This window comes from Lasiodiplodia theobromae (assembly GCF_012971845.1).
Source record: "Lasiodiplodia theobromae strain AM2As chromosome Unknown scaffold_12, whole genome shotgun sequence".
Classification (NCBI taxonomy): domain Eukaryota; kingdom Fungi; phylum Ascomycota; class Dothideomycetes; order Botryosphaeriales; family Botryosphaeriaceae; genus Lasiodiplodia; species Lasiodiplodia theobromae.
In genome coordinates, this window is record NW_023336322.1 from 409,692 (window position 1) to 426,374 (window position 16,683).

Below are 16,683 nucleotides of genomic sequence, written 5' to 3' on the forward strand. Positions count from 1 at the left end.
GTTTGACGGCGGTCTCACAAAGTTGGAAATGTATATACCCCGGAGTGTTACTCGAAAAGTCCTCACTCACGGCTTGAATAATAGTGCACCCTCGATTCAGTCACAGAAAACCAAGACCTTAGGATAGAAACAGGAGGAATGCGTCAAGCAATTGTTACAATGGAACTCACTGGTCATGATGAGGAGGTATATCTACAGGTGCGCAGCTACACTGCTACCACTTTCTTACATTCAGCACATTCGTCGCCCCCAAGGCCTCTACAAAGACAGCTGTACTACCCACTCATCACCCTTCTTCACCAGGAGAAACCGATCCAACCCAACCTTCTCCAACCTCGCCGTAATGTTCTCCAGATCCGGCAGCCCTTTCGCGCTATGCAGAGGAACAGTAGTCGTCCTGTTCGGCCTCGGCGAGCAAGGCTCGCCAAACCGGTCGATATAGGCGCTAAACCAGCCGCGGATGGTGTTGTAAGCCCCCTCGAACCAGTTCTTGGTGGCATACTCCCACTCCTTGATCTTCGCCCACGCCTGCCGGTACCACTGGGAGACGGTGTCTACAGCGCCGCCCAGCCACTGAACAGAGTTGTGGACGAATTGCATGACAGCGTTTAGGCCGCCGATGTACGCACGCGCGGCGGCGGTCTGCAGGCGCTCGGGCAGCTCGCGGATGCGGCGCTTGCCGAACGACCGCAGGTCATCCCAGCGCTCGGCGCTGCGGTTTTTCAGCATGTCGATCTTCTCGTCGAGAAGCTGCTCCCACTCGTCCCGGTCGGCGTCTTTGCTGGCTCGCGATTCCATCTCGCTCCTGACCTCGTCCGTGTCGCTCTTGACGTCCTTGCTGGCGTTTAGGCAGTGCTGCTCGAGGGCTTGCATGATCTCGTGGGTTGAGTCGTAGGTGTGCGGACTGAGGGCCATGGCTTCGCGGCGGAAGGTGGCGACGTGGTCGAGGCGGTCTTGCAACTCGATGGTGGAGAGGGAGAGGAGGTGCTTGTTGCCGCTCAGGCTGGCTTCTTTGAGGATGTCGATCTTCTGGTCCAGGAGCTCCTCCCAGCCGTATTGGACGGGCGTGGCGGAGGAGCGGGATGAGACGGTGCGTTCGAAGGACCTGGAGATGGATTAGCTCTCAGTGGCTTTGGCTTGCTGAATGGCGTTGTCTGATGCCAAATCTCTCTACATACATTTTTGTTTGTTGTGCAAGTCGATCTAAGAGGATAATAAGGTGTTGAGGGAAAAGGTGGATGAATGCCTAGCTGCTGACCGGAACCGCCTCTGGACACGAACGGAGGACGTTTATATATCTATTTACGCGCACGCTACTACCACCAAGTACGACATCGCATGGCCATGGCAGGATCAACTGGCTGAATCGAGGTGGGGTATGGAGAATTTGTTGAACCGTTGCGCATATCCCTTGCGTCGAACGCTTGCGGAAGCGTGGAAGCCTAGGCACGCCATTTACGCGCTGGGGAGCAGGGATCAAGGAATGACGTCGTGCTGCAAACGATATGCCCTGGGGGATAGTGGGCTACGCAACGGGGCCAAAGGCTGGAGATTGCGTGGTTGAGCGCTGCGACAGGACACGAAACTGACACATCCGCCATAGATGTGCAGTGGGGTCTTGATGGTAGTGGTTTTTAGGTGCGGCGCACGGCCCGCAAGTTACGACTTCGTTAGCGGCTTTTTTTTTTCGATTCTCGAGCTGAATTCCAAAGACCGGGTAGTACCTGCATGGTGGCGCTGGTACTGTCCCGATCCTTTTGCTTGTTAGCATAGCTGAGTAATCTTCAGGGAGCTACTTCCGGTAAAGTACATCTCGCGGTGTACCTTGACTTCTATGATACCACTATTAAATATGTATCTAATTTTTTTTAGAGAGTTTTCGCACCTATCCGGGACGTAATCATGTTTTTAACGTTCTCGTCATTGTGTGCGTGCATACAGAAAGTATAAATTGCAGTCCAGTCCGGCATTCTTCAAAGTATCTATCCGACGGATTAGGCCTTAGAGATCCTCTTACTAGCTCCACCCTCCAGCCTTGCAACATCCACAATCGCCCTTTCATGTCGCGCAGTACCAATCTCGCCGCCAGCGTCTCTGGCGACAACTCGAAACACGTACAACTTCCCTTCCTTTCCGGTGAAAGTTGCCTCCGCGGTGACGCTTTCGCCCTCTGGCGTCGGTGCTGAGTGCGTGGCATCTATCCGCACCCCGACCGAGAGCTGGCCGGTGCCGAGGGACGGCTCCAACACACGGGCGCTGGCGATTTCCATGATGGCTACAAGGCGTGCGGTAGCGAAGACCTTGGGGAACCGGTCGTTCGGGTCCGGCGAAATGGCGCTTGCCAGATCCGCTGATGTGACAGGGAAGGTGACGGAGGCGCGAGCACCCTCTTGAGGCTCCTGAGTCGCCATTGAGGAGAAGGGTTTGAGGAAGTGTTGCCTGAATGAGGAGGTCGTGGTGGTGGTAGAAGAAGGACTGTATCCCCGCGCGACGTAGCGCAAGAGGAGTCTTGCGCGGCAGTTCATTGGTTTTTGTGATGAGGCATGAATGAGTGTGTTTGGAAGCCTTTTAAAACCATCTATACATATCACATAGCCGTAAATATACCGAGGTTTTATAATGGACGGATGAACGGAAGCTATCTGATCCTCGGATAGCTTGTTGTAATAGTACTAGTCTAAGGTGTTAGCTGGGAAAAAGTAGGTGTTATCCGTGAGAGAGTAGGTGTTTTCCGTGAGAGAGTAGGGGTTTACCGAGACAGAGTAGGTTGACCGAGAGAAGGCCGAGGGCTGGAACGACACTAGACAATACCCCCCACTCGTTACTGAGGGGTAATAACACGATAACTGTCGAGTAGATGTCAAGGATTATGGCTACGCATGCACTGTCTAAAAAGGTATCACAGAGGAAAAGCCTCATTCTAGTACGCAAGTTACAAAAAGTGTGGTAAAATGCAAAGACGTAGGACATAACAAGTACTACGTAATTGGGTAACGATTCTGCGAAGATTCTTCAACCAAGACGGCTTTCATTCCAGGTGGGGTAATGCGGATGCTTTTTTGCATCCCCTCTTTTCCGCTCCACATTAGCTGTTTCTCCGCGGAGACAATGCATTGTAGTCTGCTTGGGAGCATTTCAATGTTCCTGTACACAGAACTCCTGCTTTTCGTTCCTTCTCAACGTGCTCAGCCTTAGCATCTCTCCTGACCCGTACACATCGTTTGCAGGCCTCACTCATGCTAATCAAGATGCTGATGCACCGCCTGTACAAGACCAATGCCATGTGGGTATCCCTGCAACTAATTAGATGTTGATAGGAATCAGACGATGTCAATTGGGTCGAACGCAAGCCCTTTCCGCAACGCTTCCCCATGCATGATCCCATGCACGTAAGTCTCTCCAATCAGCATCCACGAGTTTTCCTTCACCATGTGCTCACGGAACAAATATGGAACCTGCGTCCCTGGCAGCAGTAAAACCTTGTCTCCACGCCTAACAGTCACCGGCCCGAGCCCGTAATATCCTCCCTCTGTCACATAAAAAGCCCTCGCCGTGGCCGTACACAACAGAGCTCCACCAAAATCAAACGAGGACGCCTTCGGTTCATACAAGAGACCAAGCAACTCACTTGCTTTCGCCGGTCCTTCCAGCTTCGCCAAACACTGCGCAAAGTACTGCTCGAACCTGTCCGGTGCCGGATGCTTCTTGTTCCACATGTCATCCATCAAGGTGCGCCAGAACGCAGTCGAGATGCGTTCTCCGGTATGCTTGTAGATCGAGTCCGGGCCCAGCTTGTCGATAAAATAGGGCCGGATCACCGGCCAGAAGCAGAAGCCGCCGGAGGCGGACCAATTGCCATCGACGGGCAGGCGGAACCTGACGGCGTCGACGACGGCGGCGGAAGTCTTCAGCGTGCGGCCATCATCCGAGAGGCTGAACGACTCGGGCATCGAAGTAGCAGCGGAGAAGTTCTAGTTGCCTCGAGAAGCAGCTTCGGGACCCACGAGGGGAATGCGTTTGGCTTGAAGCCTTCCAGGTCAGGTTTCACCCAGGGCTCTGCATTGTCAAGACGTTTTGCCAAGCAAGACAAAACCGTCTTGCAAGACGGACCTCCGCCGGCGTCTTGTCTTGCAAGACGATCGTAGGTGGCGTCTTGGTGAAAACACGTCTTGGCGATGCAGAGCCCTGGTTTCACCTGCGTATGCCACACCTTTTGTTCTTTGGTGTAGCGTTTCTCGGCTTGTTTGGTCCGGATCATCTTCTCGAACATGGATGGTTGTGCTGGGTCGTACTTCGTCTCCTCGCTTTTGTCGCCGTTGAGCTGATCCTGGACCATGGCTTCGTCTGTGTGTCTGACGAGTGAGAGCACTGAGAGGCCCATTTTCCCGTAGAGTAGGTGCCGAGCCAGGTCGATGTATACTTCCTGAGCCGTTACGTTTTTGTCGTAGTTGGCCGTGAGTGTCCTCCCTGGCCCCGACAAGCTCGGGATTGTCAATGAAGAGGGGTCCGTCAGCGACAGCAATGCGAAGAAATTGTCCTTTAGATCGCCTGCCTGTCGCAGAGCACCGACTAATACGCTTTCCGAGAGGTCCAATAAGTGACCCTCCTGTACCTTTCGTCGAACTTGGAAGATCGACCCTGTCGTTAGATACCATGGCGGAACGAAGTCCATTCGGTACATCTGTGTTTGTTCAATCAGCGATTGAAGCCATGCCGTGGCATTTTCCATGTCTTTGGCCGGTATCTCCTTGCCGTCGTAAAAGAAAGCGAACTTCTTTGCGAGTACAAATTCTTAGACGGTCCACGCTCTGGGATAAAGATTTGAGTCAGCCCTAGACCATGGTGTTATCAATGGTGATCTTACCGCTCAAACCATCCGTGAAGAAGCAGGTCAACAGAAGAGCCGAACTTCCTCCACATGTGTAACTTGCAGAGGCTGTCAATCAAGAAATCTGGTATCGTGTTGTATTTTTTCTTCATGTATTCGATAGGATAGTCCGCAGCAGAAGTTGGGAACTTGAGCCAAGATGCTGTCCAGGCAATCTGCGCATTACGTACTGGATGTCTCCTTCCGAGCCAAATAAAGACTCTTTCAGCTCGACTGTAAATTTTATCCATTTTTCGAACCTGTTCAGTCTTTTCGCTAGCATCCGTTTGATTGATGCAGATCGCGTCCGTCCACATGTAACGACCGTGAAGCGCCTCGCCCAGGCCGAGAAGTGCCGCATGAAGATTCGCGGATACTTTAAGGTACTTCCCGTTGCAGACAATGGTTCGCTTGGCGTCAGGGTCCAAGGGACACCCGATCTTAAACATGCTCGCCATCCACGGACCCTGATCTGCCCAAACATAGGACAGGGCGACATACGGTGGCATATTGTCGGCTCTGAACTTATGAAGTGAGCATTGGATGAGATTATGCGGCCCCTACGAGTCAACCTTCAAGAGCCGAATCGACCGAGCACCTTCCGATTTGAATGGAAGATGCTGGATGGCACCAAGGCGTTTCTGCGAATTCTGAATTAGCCGATGCACACATGGCGCGAAAGCGAAGGAGGGATCCGGTTTAACCTACGGCCTTGTGCTCTTTCAGTTTCTGTCTCTGGTCATCGACGAAAAGTTTGGACCACGCTGGGATGCCCGGCCCTGTAGGGACGTCTTTTGCCAGATGCGAAATGGCTTTCTAGTAAGCCGAAAAGATTATCTTAAACGTATCTTTGTCCTTGTTCTCTTTATTTCATTTAGGAAACCTGTCGGCAACGCCCCGTTCTATCGACAACGTTGCTTCTTGTTTCTTATCCATGACTAAGGACTTAGTACGGATTAGAAAGATCTCTAGGCGTCATCGAAACAAATATTGACTCGACTAGAAGTTATATTAAATAAAATATTGAATAGAAATATTATTTAAATAGTGAAAAATATTAATATAATTTTAGACTGATAACTTTCATAGTAGATAATAAAAATAAAATAGTATTATTTATACTAAATAAGTAGTATAAAGACTAAGTAGATAGCTAACTAGATAGCGCCTTTATATTCTACTTAGACGACTAACCTAACTACGGCGCTGCCATAGTATATTATGTAATAGAAATTCATCAAGGCTAATAACTTCTATCAGCCGCCCTTATCAACTCTGCCCTCTCATCCGCGGTCAAATCACTTTTGGCCTTAGGTACATTTCCCCAGAGCGTTACCAATGCCACACTAACAGCCGATGCACCAGCGCCAAACCAGAACGTGTACTTGTAACTGCTCGCAAGTCCATGTTTACCCGCAGTAGCGACCTGAATTATATCAGTGATGCCAAGTGTCAACGCGACTCCAAGCTGCAACACAGAGTTGAGCAACCCTCCCGCTAAACCCTGTTGCGCCCGTGGGAGTTTCGTCGTGATAAAGACTGTCATCAAAATTGTTGGGAGGTCGATACCGATTGTGCTGCATATTGTGGCAGGAAATATCCACGCCCAGTAATTCCAACCTTCGAGCGGGACTTCAGCGAGAAGAAGTTGTGATGCCAAAGCGCCGAGTGTGCCGATTATCATCAAGATCCGGCCAGGAACAAGGTGCAGAATGAAACCCTCTATGACACTGAGAATTATCCCCGCTAAACCAAGTGGTATGTACCAGACGGCTATCTGTAAAGGCGAAATGGACCATATATTCTGGAAGAAGAGCGTTCCGTATACGGAGAAGATTCCCCAGCAGCCGTAGAGAATAAGTACCGAAAGAAGCAGCGGGGTCATGGAAGGAATCATCATGATCGAAGCTGGTAGAAGAGGTTGAGATGCAACCCTTACTTCAATATATGCGGCAAAGAGGAGAGACCCTATGCCTAGAGCGAAGCAGACGGGAACGTAAGGCGTCCGCCACCCCTGCGGAGCATGTGCTGATTGAGTGAGAGAAAATACGGTGAGAACAAGTCCGGATGCAATGGAAGCCGCGCCAAGGTAGTCCATTTTAACTCTGGTTGTACGACCTTGTCGTATGGGAGCGTGAGGGATGGAAAAAATGGAGGTTAGGAGCGCGGTCGTTGTCAGGATTGCACCAATCCAGAAATAGAAACCCCAGTGCAAGAATTGGCCAACGACGCCTGCAAGAAGAATTCCTCCGAAGAATCCGAGAACGCCTGATGTGCCATAGATCGCGAATACGAGATTCTTGCGTGGACCTGGACGATATTGCGACCCCATGAGCATGATGCCTGTTGGGAGTGCAGCAGCAGAACCAAGGCCCTGGAGGGCCCGACAAACATCGAGCATGATGGGATTGATGCTGAATCCTGCAACAATGCTCCACACTAGGAGCCAAGTGAGGCCCCCAACGTAGACAGGAAAACCAGCCCACATGTCACCCAGACGGCCAAAGATGAGCAGTGTGCTGGCAATCGCGAGCGAGAATGCACTGGCAGGCCACACAGCAGCCGCCTGTGGGATGTCCAGCTGTTTGATCAATGTCGGGAGGATGAGCGTGAAGCCCGAAACAAAGTATTCCGCCATGAACTGAGACATTATGATGCTGTAGACGAAAGCTGCTTCATGCCAGGTACTTGAGAACGCATGCGGTCGCTCACTGCCGAGCCTTCTAATGCGCGCTTCTAGTGATTCTTCCATCGGAGGTTGAGATGTTCCAGGCTGATTTGTGATTGAGCAAGCAAGCGAGGCATTGTTGTCGCCTCCAAGGCTGTTGTCGCTAGCCATGATCGAGGGAGAATCGAGTAATCCAGCTGGATTCTTTTTCAATGGTATGTTCGCCGTGCTTAGCGTACAACGCTGGAGTGCGGTGTTTTGGCGTTGCAGAGTGGGTATGCAATTATTTGCGCGTCGAAATTACAACGTGAAGAACAGACGGCGCAGGCGACTCTATGGCAAAACGTACAAGATAAATAGCGACAGAGAAGATGCGAGCATGAAGCCGAGGGTGAAGAACTTGACAGACCGCTTACAAATGCGTTCCTTCAAAACCACAACTGTAGGTGCTCAATGCAACACAACTTGGGTCCGACATCTTGGCTGCCTCTTTGGCTTAGTGTGTCCAAATGTTCCACTAGCGGGGCTATCGATGCCGCAAAATGGTGAAAATCAAAATTGGGGTGTTATATGATTGATTACTGGTCAGGAATCGTGAGACGTGCTGACCGTAGCCGGAGTTGCGACAAACGACTCGACTCTGCCTCGGAAGTGTTAAGAACATTGGGATTATGCTGTCAGCGAAATCCATGGCACCCAACACCGATAAGCCTTGAGAGGAGATTACTAGCACCTGAGCGACCATGGTCGGCAGCCTCTCACTGTCGTCAAGACTGCTCCGAGTCCCTGGCCGGATCGATATCGTACTGATGCCAATACATAAATAGGGGTTGGTAACCTGGACTGCAACACGTGCGATAATGGAAGCAATGTTGGTGGCGTTTGTGAACCTGCAATCAAGATAGTAGGCTAGTGTCTTGGCTGCCTTTCTCGGTCTAGCGCTTTCTAACCTTTCCTGTGGGGATCGAAACTCGTCATCGCTGGAGCTGACGTCCGTGCGCAACGCGCATTCCGCTCGGTCCCTCCGAGACGCCATCGGCTCAACGTCTTCCTCCCCATGCAACTCATCATTGCTATTGGTATTGATTTTGATTCACGTATATTTCACACACTTCTGTTTCTTGTCATGGCCATACCCGGAACTCAAAACAAAGCATGCCACAACTGCAGACGCAAACGCCTCAAGTGCGACCGGAACGTGCCGAGTTGTCTCAAATGTGTCCAGCGAGGACACGAATGCTTAGGCTATCAGAACCTATTCCGCTGGGGCCAAGGTTTGGCGAGCCGTGGAAAATTTAGAGGTGCCACATTTGAGAGCTTGGCGGGGGTCCAGGAGCGACCAAGCATCCAGGAGCCACGATTGCCACGGTTCGTTCTGGTTAACGATCACCCGCTGTTAGACAAACTAATGCTCACCCGGGTAGAGTCGTCGCTGATCCACTTCAGCAAGATTTGTGCAACGCCTCGAGGAGATACATATCTTACTGTAAGTCTCTATTATCCTCCATCGTTGTTTCGTACGCCATAAGTTGAATGCTTATGTTCATATTCCACTAGTCGCTAGCAATGTGTGTCCGGACCTCGTTCTATACGATGTACCGTATAGTAACCCTTTTCGAGCGCTCATCCCGTTGACCCAATGCTATCCTTGTTTGTTGCAAATCATCATTGCTACTTCAGCTCTACACATGTCAAACGCATCCGAAGGACACTTAGCGACACACTCCCTTAATTTCACTTGCGGAGGACCACGGTCTCCGCTACGATCCAACGGTCTTGCATTCTCGCGGAAGAACCACGGTGATTCTGCTCTCACAGCAAAGCAGCGAGCACTCGGGCTGTTGAACCTTGCCATTAGCAACATGGGACCGGAGGACTTGGATGGCATATTGGCGACTGTCCTGCTCTTTGTCCAGTTTGAGATTATGGACTCAGGACAGAATGAGTGGAAACATCATATCCGTGGTGCGAGATCCCTCATCGACATGGTCTACAGATCAGAAAGCAATGCTGCAGAGCCCATGTCTGCATTGAGGCGTTGTTTGATCTCGAATTGCTTAGTGTATGGCAAGCTCCAAAAGATTCCGTATGCTGCGGCTAACTCATGTCTGCCTAGATATGACATTTTTGGAACAACATTCACCTCGTCTGAAGGTCTAGTGCCAAGCGATACGATTCTGAACGGCGCACTATCCTTGTTGCAGGATGCTGAGGGAAATCATTGCTCGTCGTTTCCGACGCCTCTTTTGTGTCTCATACAGAATGCAGTCCGACTATCGAAAAGCGACGATTCTTTCAAGGACCCCGCAGCTTGCATCGCCAGAGAAGAGCAAGCGTATCTGCTACTCGAGTCCGCAAGATCATTCGATCCGCATACATGGGCAGCCAATGTTCAAATACGCTCTCCCCACCTCGACTTTGCGGTGCGCACTCACGTCGCTTCTGCGCACCAGGCTGCAACTTGTATCTACCTAATTCGTGTCCTGTTGACAAAGTCACCTACTTCACAAATACTCCAAGATCTGGAAAATTTGGTAGTCAGGATCCAAATCCAGCTCTCAAATATATCACCGAACGATCCGATCATCGCCGCGACTGCATGGCCATCCTTCATCGCTGGAGCTGAAGCGAATGACGGCGCGATGGAAAGCTGGGCACAGAATCAATTTCAGAACATCTGGGCAGTTCAGCCTTGGGGCTTGGTCAAAGGAGCTCTAGCCGTGCTAAGAATGATATGGGCAAGACGAAGGCGGTATGAGCATTGCAAAAATACCCACCTGTCAGTCGATATGGAAAGGGACGAAAACTGGATCACTTATATGAAGAGAATGGGGGTTGATTGGCTGATATTGTAACAAGTATATAAGGCACGTATATCGATGTCAAACTGAGGTTGAGCCTCAGGCCCTGAACTGTGTATAGCATCCAGACTTCAACAAAAGATGAAAAGCCACTATATAGCTGGTTTATGGGAAGCAGACTTTCTGGCAGGCCTTCTGTGGTCAGCGAACTATTGCACACCAACAGAACCACTGAAAGATGGCCTATATCATTGGAAGCCATCCGAAGACACACCCCCAACGTGGTCCTGGCTCAGATGCATCCAAAGCCTGAAAACTTCAGGTGTTTCATCCAGTATATTCTACTCATTGGACCTTCCCTTCGCAGATATGCTTGTACGAGATTCAAAATTCGGGTTCAACCTCATCGATGCAACCGACAGACCAGATACTAAAGAGTTCTTAACCTGTTTCACAAATGTCCGACTGCGGCTAAGAGGGGCTGCACTCAAAGGCCTGGCGCGTATCAGGAGTGATGTATTCTATGGACAAGGAAGAATCCTAATAGTCCGATTCCCAGAAGCAAAAGAGAATTTTAACACTCCGGTTGACCTTCCGCTACCTACAATATTGCGAAATTTCGAATTCGAAGTTCTTTGTTTGATTCTTGGAGTATGTCTAATTCATGACGAAGAAGAAGTGTCGGAGAAACAATTTGGCCTCGTTCTCTCGAACTTTTGCTCTCCTGGTTCTTTCTACGTTCGAACTGGAAAGTTTTCGTGTCTTACTCCTGACCTGTTCAAAGAGGCTGAGGTAAGAGACATCGAAGTCCGGTAGCGTCATATGTTAGTATTTCTCCTGGCCATAAGTGGGGCGGATATGACGTTGGGTGAGGAGCAGGAGGAAGTCATTTGGCCTTTCGTTCTGCTACTGTTGTCTCATATTTTGCCGTTTAGCGACAAATAACTTTTCTCGTGCTTTGAGTGATAAATGCTATGGGCTTTCCAGGAAACAATCTGACTTGTGAGTTATTGAACTGGGATCAGCTCAATATATTTGACGAACTTCGACTAGAGACTACTTAAGAACGTGTTTGCTTACCACGTGAATGCCAACATTATTATTCCTGTTACACAGTACCCCGGTCGGCCTGCTAATTCAACATTTGGCACTTGCAACATCATATTTAGATGAACCATAACGTCCAGCGGCTTGGTAACTTGATATCGGTCAGGCTGTCGGAATTGCAGACGTCCATCTGGTTCCACGGCATCGGCCTGGGCTGGACGGTGCTCCATTTGAGGGTGGTGAGTTTCGCAGGTGAGTACTCCTACTCCTCCCCTCCCCCTAGCAAGGGCGATCTCGCGGCATTCGCTGGAGTGACTCTCATATGCAGCCGCAAAGACATGCCTGTTCCCAGAAAGCGCTCGGCCGGGGACAAGCAGCCAGGCCGCATTGTTTAGATCTATCGGCGGGCTCCCCTTATCGATGGCCTATGGAACCATGTCTGCGACCTTCTCGTGTTTGCTTAATTTGGCCTAAGTGTATTTTACTGGCTGGGCGATGGTTAGACTATTCACAAGCACTGCAATCACCAGATGGGGGTCATCTATCTCTATCAATTCAAGATAGCCCGCACAACACCCGGCTCGGCGTCTCTCTCCGAGACTAAAGGCCCGCCGATACCCCGCATCGGCGCAAGGCCCCGAAGCGCTAAGCCGTCCATTTTCTGGGGAACAAGAGACCCGATAAGAGATTAGAAAATACTTATGCAAGCTACAATACCGCGGACGAAGTTGTCTCCAAAGTGAATCTCCGCCTCCCTATCTCTTTCATCGTCGGGAGGCCCACAACATGACGGACATTCAGAAAGGACCAGATGGCACAAGTCGAGAAAGCATTCGCCATGGCGAAGTCCAACATGCGAGTGCTGGATCCAACCATGAGCTTCAGAGGCGCCTCAAATCCCGTCATGTTACTATGATCGCGCTGGGTGGCTCATTGGGCACGGGCCTCCTCGTGGGGACGTAAGTCATCTTCTCTCAATGCGAACTACCATTGCGGCCGCTAAGAGTCTATAGAGGAGCTGGCCTGGTCAAGGCTGGGCCGGGTGGCCTCTTTATCGACTATACAGTCATCGGATGCGTCGTATTCCTCGTCATGTCTGCTCTCGGGGAAATGGCATCCTTCGTCGCTCTTCCACGTACGTCGCCACCTCCACATTGATCGCATAACCACGCCGTTAACCGACGCTAGATGGCTTCGGAGGATATGCATCTCGATTCACAGACCCGGCGCTCGGATTCGCGACTGGGTATGTCTATTTGTTCAAGTACCTACTCGCCACGCCAAACCAGCTCGCCGCAGCATCTCTGATCATGAAGGTTCGTCTGCTTTTACTCGAGCTTGGATGATGACGGCTTACTGGAAACCAGTACTGGACCGGCGATCGCGTCAACCCCGCAGTTTATATAACCGTAATTCTGGTGGTGATTGCTTTGATAAACTACGGGAGCGTAGCGAAATTCGGCGAATTCGAGTTCTGGCTCTCGTCGGTCAAGGTTGTCGTCATCTGCGGTGTCATCCTGCTTCTGCTCATCATTGCCCTAGGCGGCGGCCCGACGTAAACCCCCTTCCTTGGAACATCTCGAGGTGGAATACCCCTGACAAGTACGCAGGCACGACCGGACAGGATTTCGATACTGGAACGACCCGGGAGCTTTTGTGGAGTACAAGACATCTGGCGATCTCGGAAAATTCGTGGGCGTGTGGAGCGGTATGGTTTCCGCGTAAGTCATTCCCTCAGGACAATTACCCGTACTGTAGGCTGACGCTACCGTTTAGCCTTTATGCATTTTCGGGGACTGAACTTGTCGGCATAACCGTCGGCGAGGCGCAAAACCCTCGAGTGGTGATGCCGAAAGCAATCAAAATGACCTTCTACCGGATCCTCTTCTTCTACATCTTCTCCATCCTCGTCCTCGGAATGGTCGTCCCATACAACAGTGAAGACCTCGCCTTCGCTACGAAGTCGTCAACGAGTGCAGCCGCCTCTCCATTTGTGGTGGCCATCAAGATTGCCAAGATCCAAGGTCTTGATCATGTCATCAATGCCTGCTTGATGATATTTGCATTTTCTGCAGCAAATTCAGGTGAGTACTCACTGAGTGCCGTGTTGTAAGCTCGGAGGCTGAACCTGCTACAGATCTTTACACTGCAGTAAGAACACTTTACGGAATCTCCCGCGACGGCAAAGCGCCCCGAGTCTTCTCCATCACCAACAAATCCGGTGTACCGATCGTCGCTCTCGCCACGGCCTTAGCGTTTTGCCTGCTCGCCTACATGAGCGTCAGGTCCGGCGCGAAGACAGTCTTCGGCTACCTAACCAACGTCGTGACGGTCTTCAGTAAGCCCCCCACCCACCCCACAACCCGCGCCTCCCCCTCAGCCTCCGCGCCCAACCCTCGCCCAAAACTAACCACCCCTCCCAGGCGCCCTAACCTGGATCGGCATCCTCGTCTCCCACATCTCCTTCCGCCGCGCCGTCGTCGCCCAACGCATCGGGCCCGAGCACCTCGCCTACATCGCGCCCTTCCGACACTACGGGTCCTACGTCGGCATCTACTTCCTCGTCCTGCTCATCCTAACGAAAGGGCTGGAAGCCTTCATCGGCGGCTTTGACTACAAAACGTTCATCGTGCAGTACATCGGCATCCCCGTGTACCTGGTCTGCATCTTCGGCTACAAGCTGTGGTACCGCACCGAGACGATTCCGGCGTCGCAGGTTGACCTCGTCACGGGCGTCGCGACGGAGACGGTGGCGGAGGAGAAGGCGAGGCTAGCCGTGGAGCGGAAGGAGGCGGAGGTGGGGCAGGGGCCGGCGCGCAGGATGCTCGGGAAGGTGTATAGGGTGGGTTTTCAGTGGTTGTTTTGAGCTGCGTGAATGGCTCGCGTGTGTCATGGGTAGTTGAAGCTATCGTCCGGATAAAAATGTCGAATTAAAAACTCTCCACGCACGTCCGGACGATAACTTCAACTACTCATATGTTGTTTTCGTTTTTTTTTTTTTTTTGGAAGAAACAGCTGAGGCACCGTTACCTCCAGATTCGAGGGTCTCAGCACTAGCCTTCAGTTTAAATACCCCTCGAGTGTAATAAATGAGGGGCCAAATCAAAGGTGGCGTGGGTAGGAGTTACACAGTGTCAGGGCAGCGCGTGTACGGCCCGCTGGCTTGCGGAGTGAGGTAGAACGAAGGCGTTAGCGTAGTAGTATGTTTTCCATTTCTTCCCAGTCGGAGGTGTCGATCCCTGTGAGTGGGAGCATCGGGTCGTTGTACATGGACAGGATGCCGCCCCCTTCCGCGTTTTCGAGCCCCTCGAGGTCTTCAGGGATGAGGGTGTCGAGTCCGTCTGCCCAGGCCAGTAGAGTAGAAGAATGCATGGGGGAGTTTTGGTGTTGAAAATTATCCGCATTCGTTTGACTTCGGTGAGGCGCCGATCCATAGGTGAGATTGGACGCTTCATTCCGCAGGTTGGAGAAATGTCGATCCCGTGTTGACTCACTCCGAGAGGCGGACCCAGCATTTGGAGCCGAAAATTCCGACCATATTCCCTGATGCGGTGAATCCGTGTTTTCTCCAACAACTGATCCATCACCACCTGCGTGTGATGGCCATACAGCTGTACACATCTGCTGGATATCTTTCCATCGTATCTCCGCTGCCTCGTTCCCGTGGTTGGCCATGTATTGGAGGATGGAAATAGCCTTCTGGACCTCGGCGTGCCGCACTAGTGCGCTATCCGTTTGGGTTGCATTTGTCATGATGAGTGTGAAAGCTACGGAAAACGTGGCATCAAGATCGAAATATCCAAACACCGCTACAATAAATTCATCAGCCAGTTGCAATAACCTGAGTTGTGGGGAGGCAAACCGAGAAGCCCCTGGTCCTTCAATGCTGACAGAATCTGCAGGCTCTTCAACGCGGCCTCTAAGCAGGTTTGAAACAGCCTCATGAGGACTGGGGCGAAGGACTGAGGTTCCAGGCCATTCTGGCGCTCATGAACCCGGCGTTTCACCATATGGAGGACAACTGGGCGTACGCAGAGTATGATGGCCTGTTCGTTGATAAGCTCATGTGCGAAAGGCATATACAGTCTGAAGTTTACCTGGAATAACCACAGATACAACGAAGCTGCTGTTCTGGATATCTTGAAACGTGTGGGAGCAAAATCAATCGATATTTCAGATGGCATGTGTACTGCAATTTCGTAAAGGGACTTTAGAAGTCTCTGAACTTCTCGAATGCAGTCCGCCTCTGTGCTCTCTGATCCGCCGTATGAAACTGAGCGAATGATTAAGCCAGTGCTCATGTCGAACAGAATAGACATCTATACTTACCCCGCATGATGCTGCTAGTCACGTTCGCAATTCGTATATTGACTAACAGAGGTAATGGAGATGGAAATCCATGGCATGCAGACGGTTGGTCAATTTGTATTTGGCCATCATCAATTGCAGGTGGGCATCCGGTCGCAGCTGCAAGGCGCCTAGTACGTGTCAGTTGCAACATTCCCATTGGAACAAATGGATTTACCTGTCGAGCATGATGATTGTCCACATCAGTCTGTTCATATGAGTGAGCTCGGACCTCCGCAGCCTCTTGTCTGCTGTCTTGCGGTGCATGCCAAGTGAGAGACTGATCCGCATCGCAAGCCCAATCTTTACGTCTCCAGTTAGGTCCGTTGCTCAGGTGTGACAAGAACATCACTTACTTGAATATACGCATCATCTTTCCGACCACAACACTGGTAGTACACGGCAGTCAAGGCTAGTATCTCTACCGCCAACACTCCCTCTTGTCGTAATTCCCCAATGCTAGGCAAGCGCCGTGTTGCTTCCAGGAGTTCTGATACTCCAGGCGGCCTGCCTGTATCCAGTTGTCCCTCCACCAGCTTCGCGATGGCCATTACGAGGAGGAATTCCACGAACCAAAGCCCCTCGCTTGCTTCACGTCTCGCGGGCTCTTGACGATAGAGTTCGTCCATCGCGTCTGAAAACGCGCGCTGGTCAAAGAAATGCTGGCTCACGCCCATGGATGATATAAATACGTCGAGTAGGCGATAAGCCTCAGCTTCACTTGGGACATTTTCCGTGGAACACGGAGCGTGTGGTGTGTTGTTCCATGGTACGTGGGCGTACGTTGCATCGCTCGGACAATCCTGCGGTCTGCTCACTTCCTCAGACAAGAATGCTTCTTGCCGCGATCTCTTTCCCAAAATTTGCTTCACCCTATTCTCAAATGGCTGTCCGAGTATGAAGCCTGAACAACGTTAGTTCCTCATTGATCTCGTTATGATGGGTCAGCGGCT

At 51.2% G+C, this 16,683-nt stretch overlaps 3 protein-coding genes across 3 annotated transcripts; 1 reads left to right on the forward strand and 2 right to left on the reverse strand.

Moving 5' to 3' along the window:
• Window positions 1-258: 258 nt before the first annotated feature.
• LTHEOB_4580 (uncharacterized protein) lies at window positions 259-2,525 on the reverse strand (the record flags this gene model as incomplete). The annotated part of the gene is made up of 2 exons (XM_035513630.1): window positions 259-1,105; window positions 2,119-2,525. The coding sequence occupies 2 exons, from the start codon at window positions 2,523-2,525 to the stop codon at window positions 259-261; spliced, it is 1,254 nt and encodes a 417-aa protein (XP_035374629.1).
• Window positions 2,526-3,320: 795 nt separating this feature from the next.
• On the reverse strand, window positions 3,321-4,336 carry LTHEOB_4581 (Heterokaryon incompatibility protein; the record flags this gene model as incomplete). The annotated part of the gene is made up of 4 exons (XM_035513631.1): window positions 3,321-3,463; window positions 3,629-3,933; window positions 4,005-4,056; window positions 4,111-4,336. The coding sequence occupies 4 exons, from the start codon at window positions 4,334-4,336 to the stop codon at window positions 3,321-3,323; spliced, it is 726 nt and encodes a 241-aa protein (XP_035374630.1).
• Window positions 4,337-12,169: 7,833 nt separating this feature from the next.
• Window positions 12,170-14,740, forward strand: LTHEOB_4582 (Dicarboxylic amino acid permease; the record flags this gene model as incomplete). Its single annotated transcript, XM_035513632.1, has 9 exons — window positions 12,170-12,342; window positions 12,397-12,518; window positions 12,572-12,699; window positions 12,751-12,938; window positions 12,994-13,104; window positions 13,160-13,467; window positions 13,521-13,721; window positions 13,807-14,225; window positions 14,660-14,740. The coding sequence occupies 9 exons, from the start codon at window positions 12,170-12,172 to the stop codon at window positions 14,738-14,740; spliced, it is 1,731 nt and encodes a 576-aa protein (XP_035374631.1).
• Window positions 14,741-16,683: the final 1,943 nt, after the last annotated feature.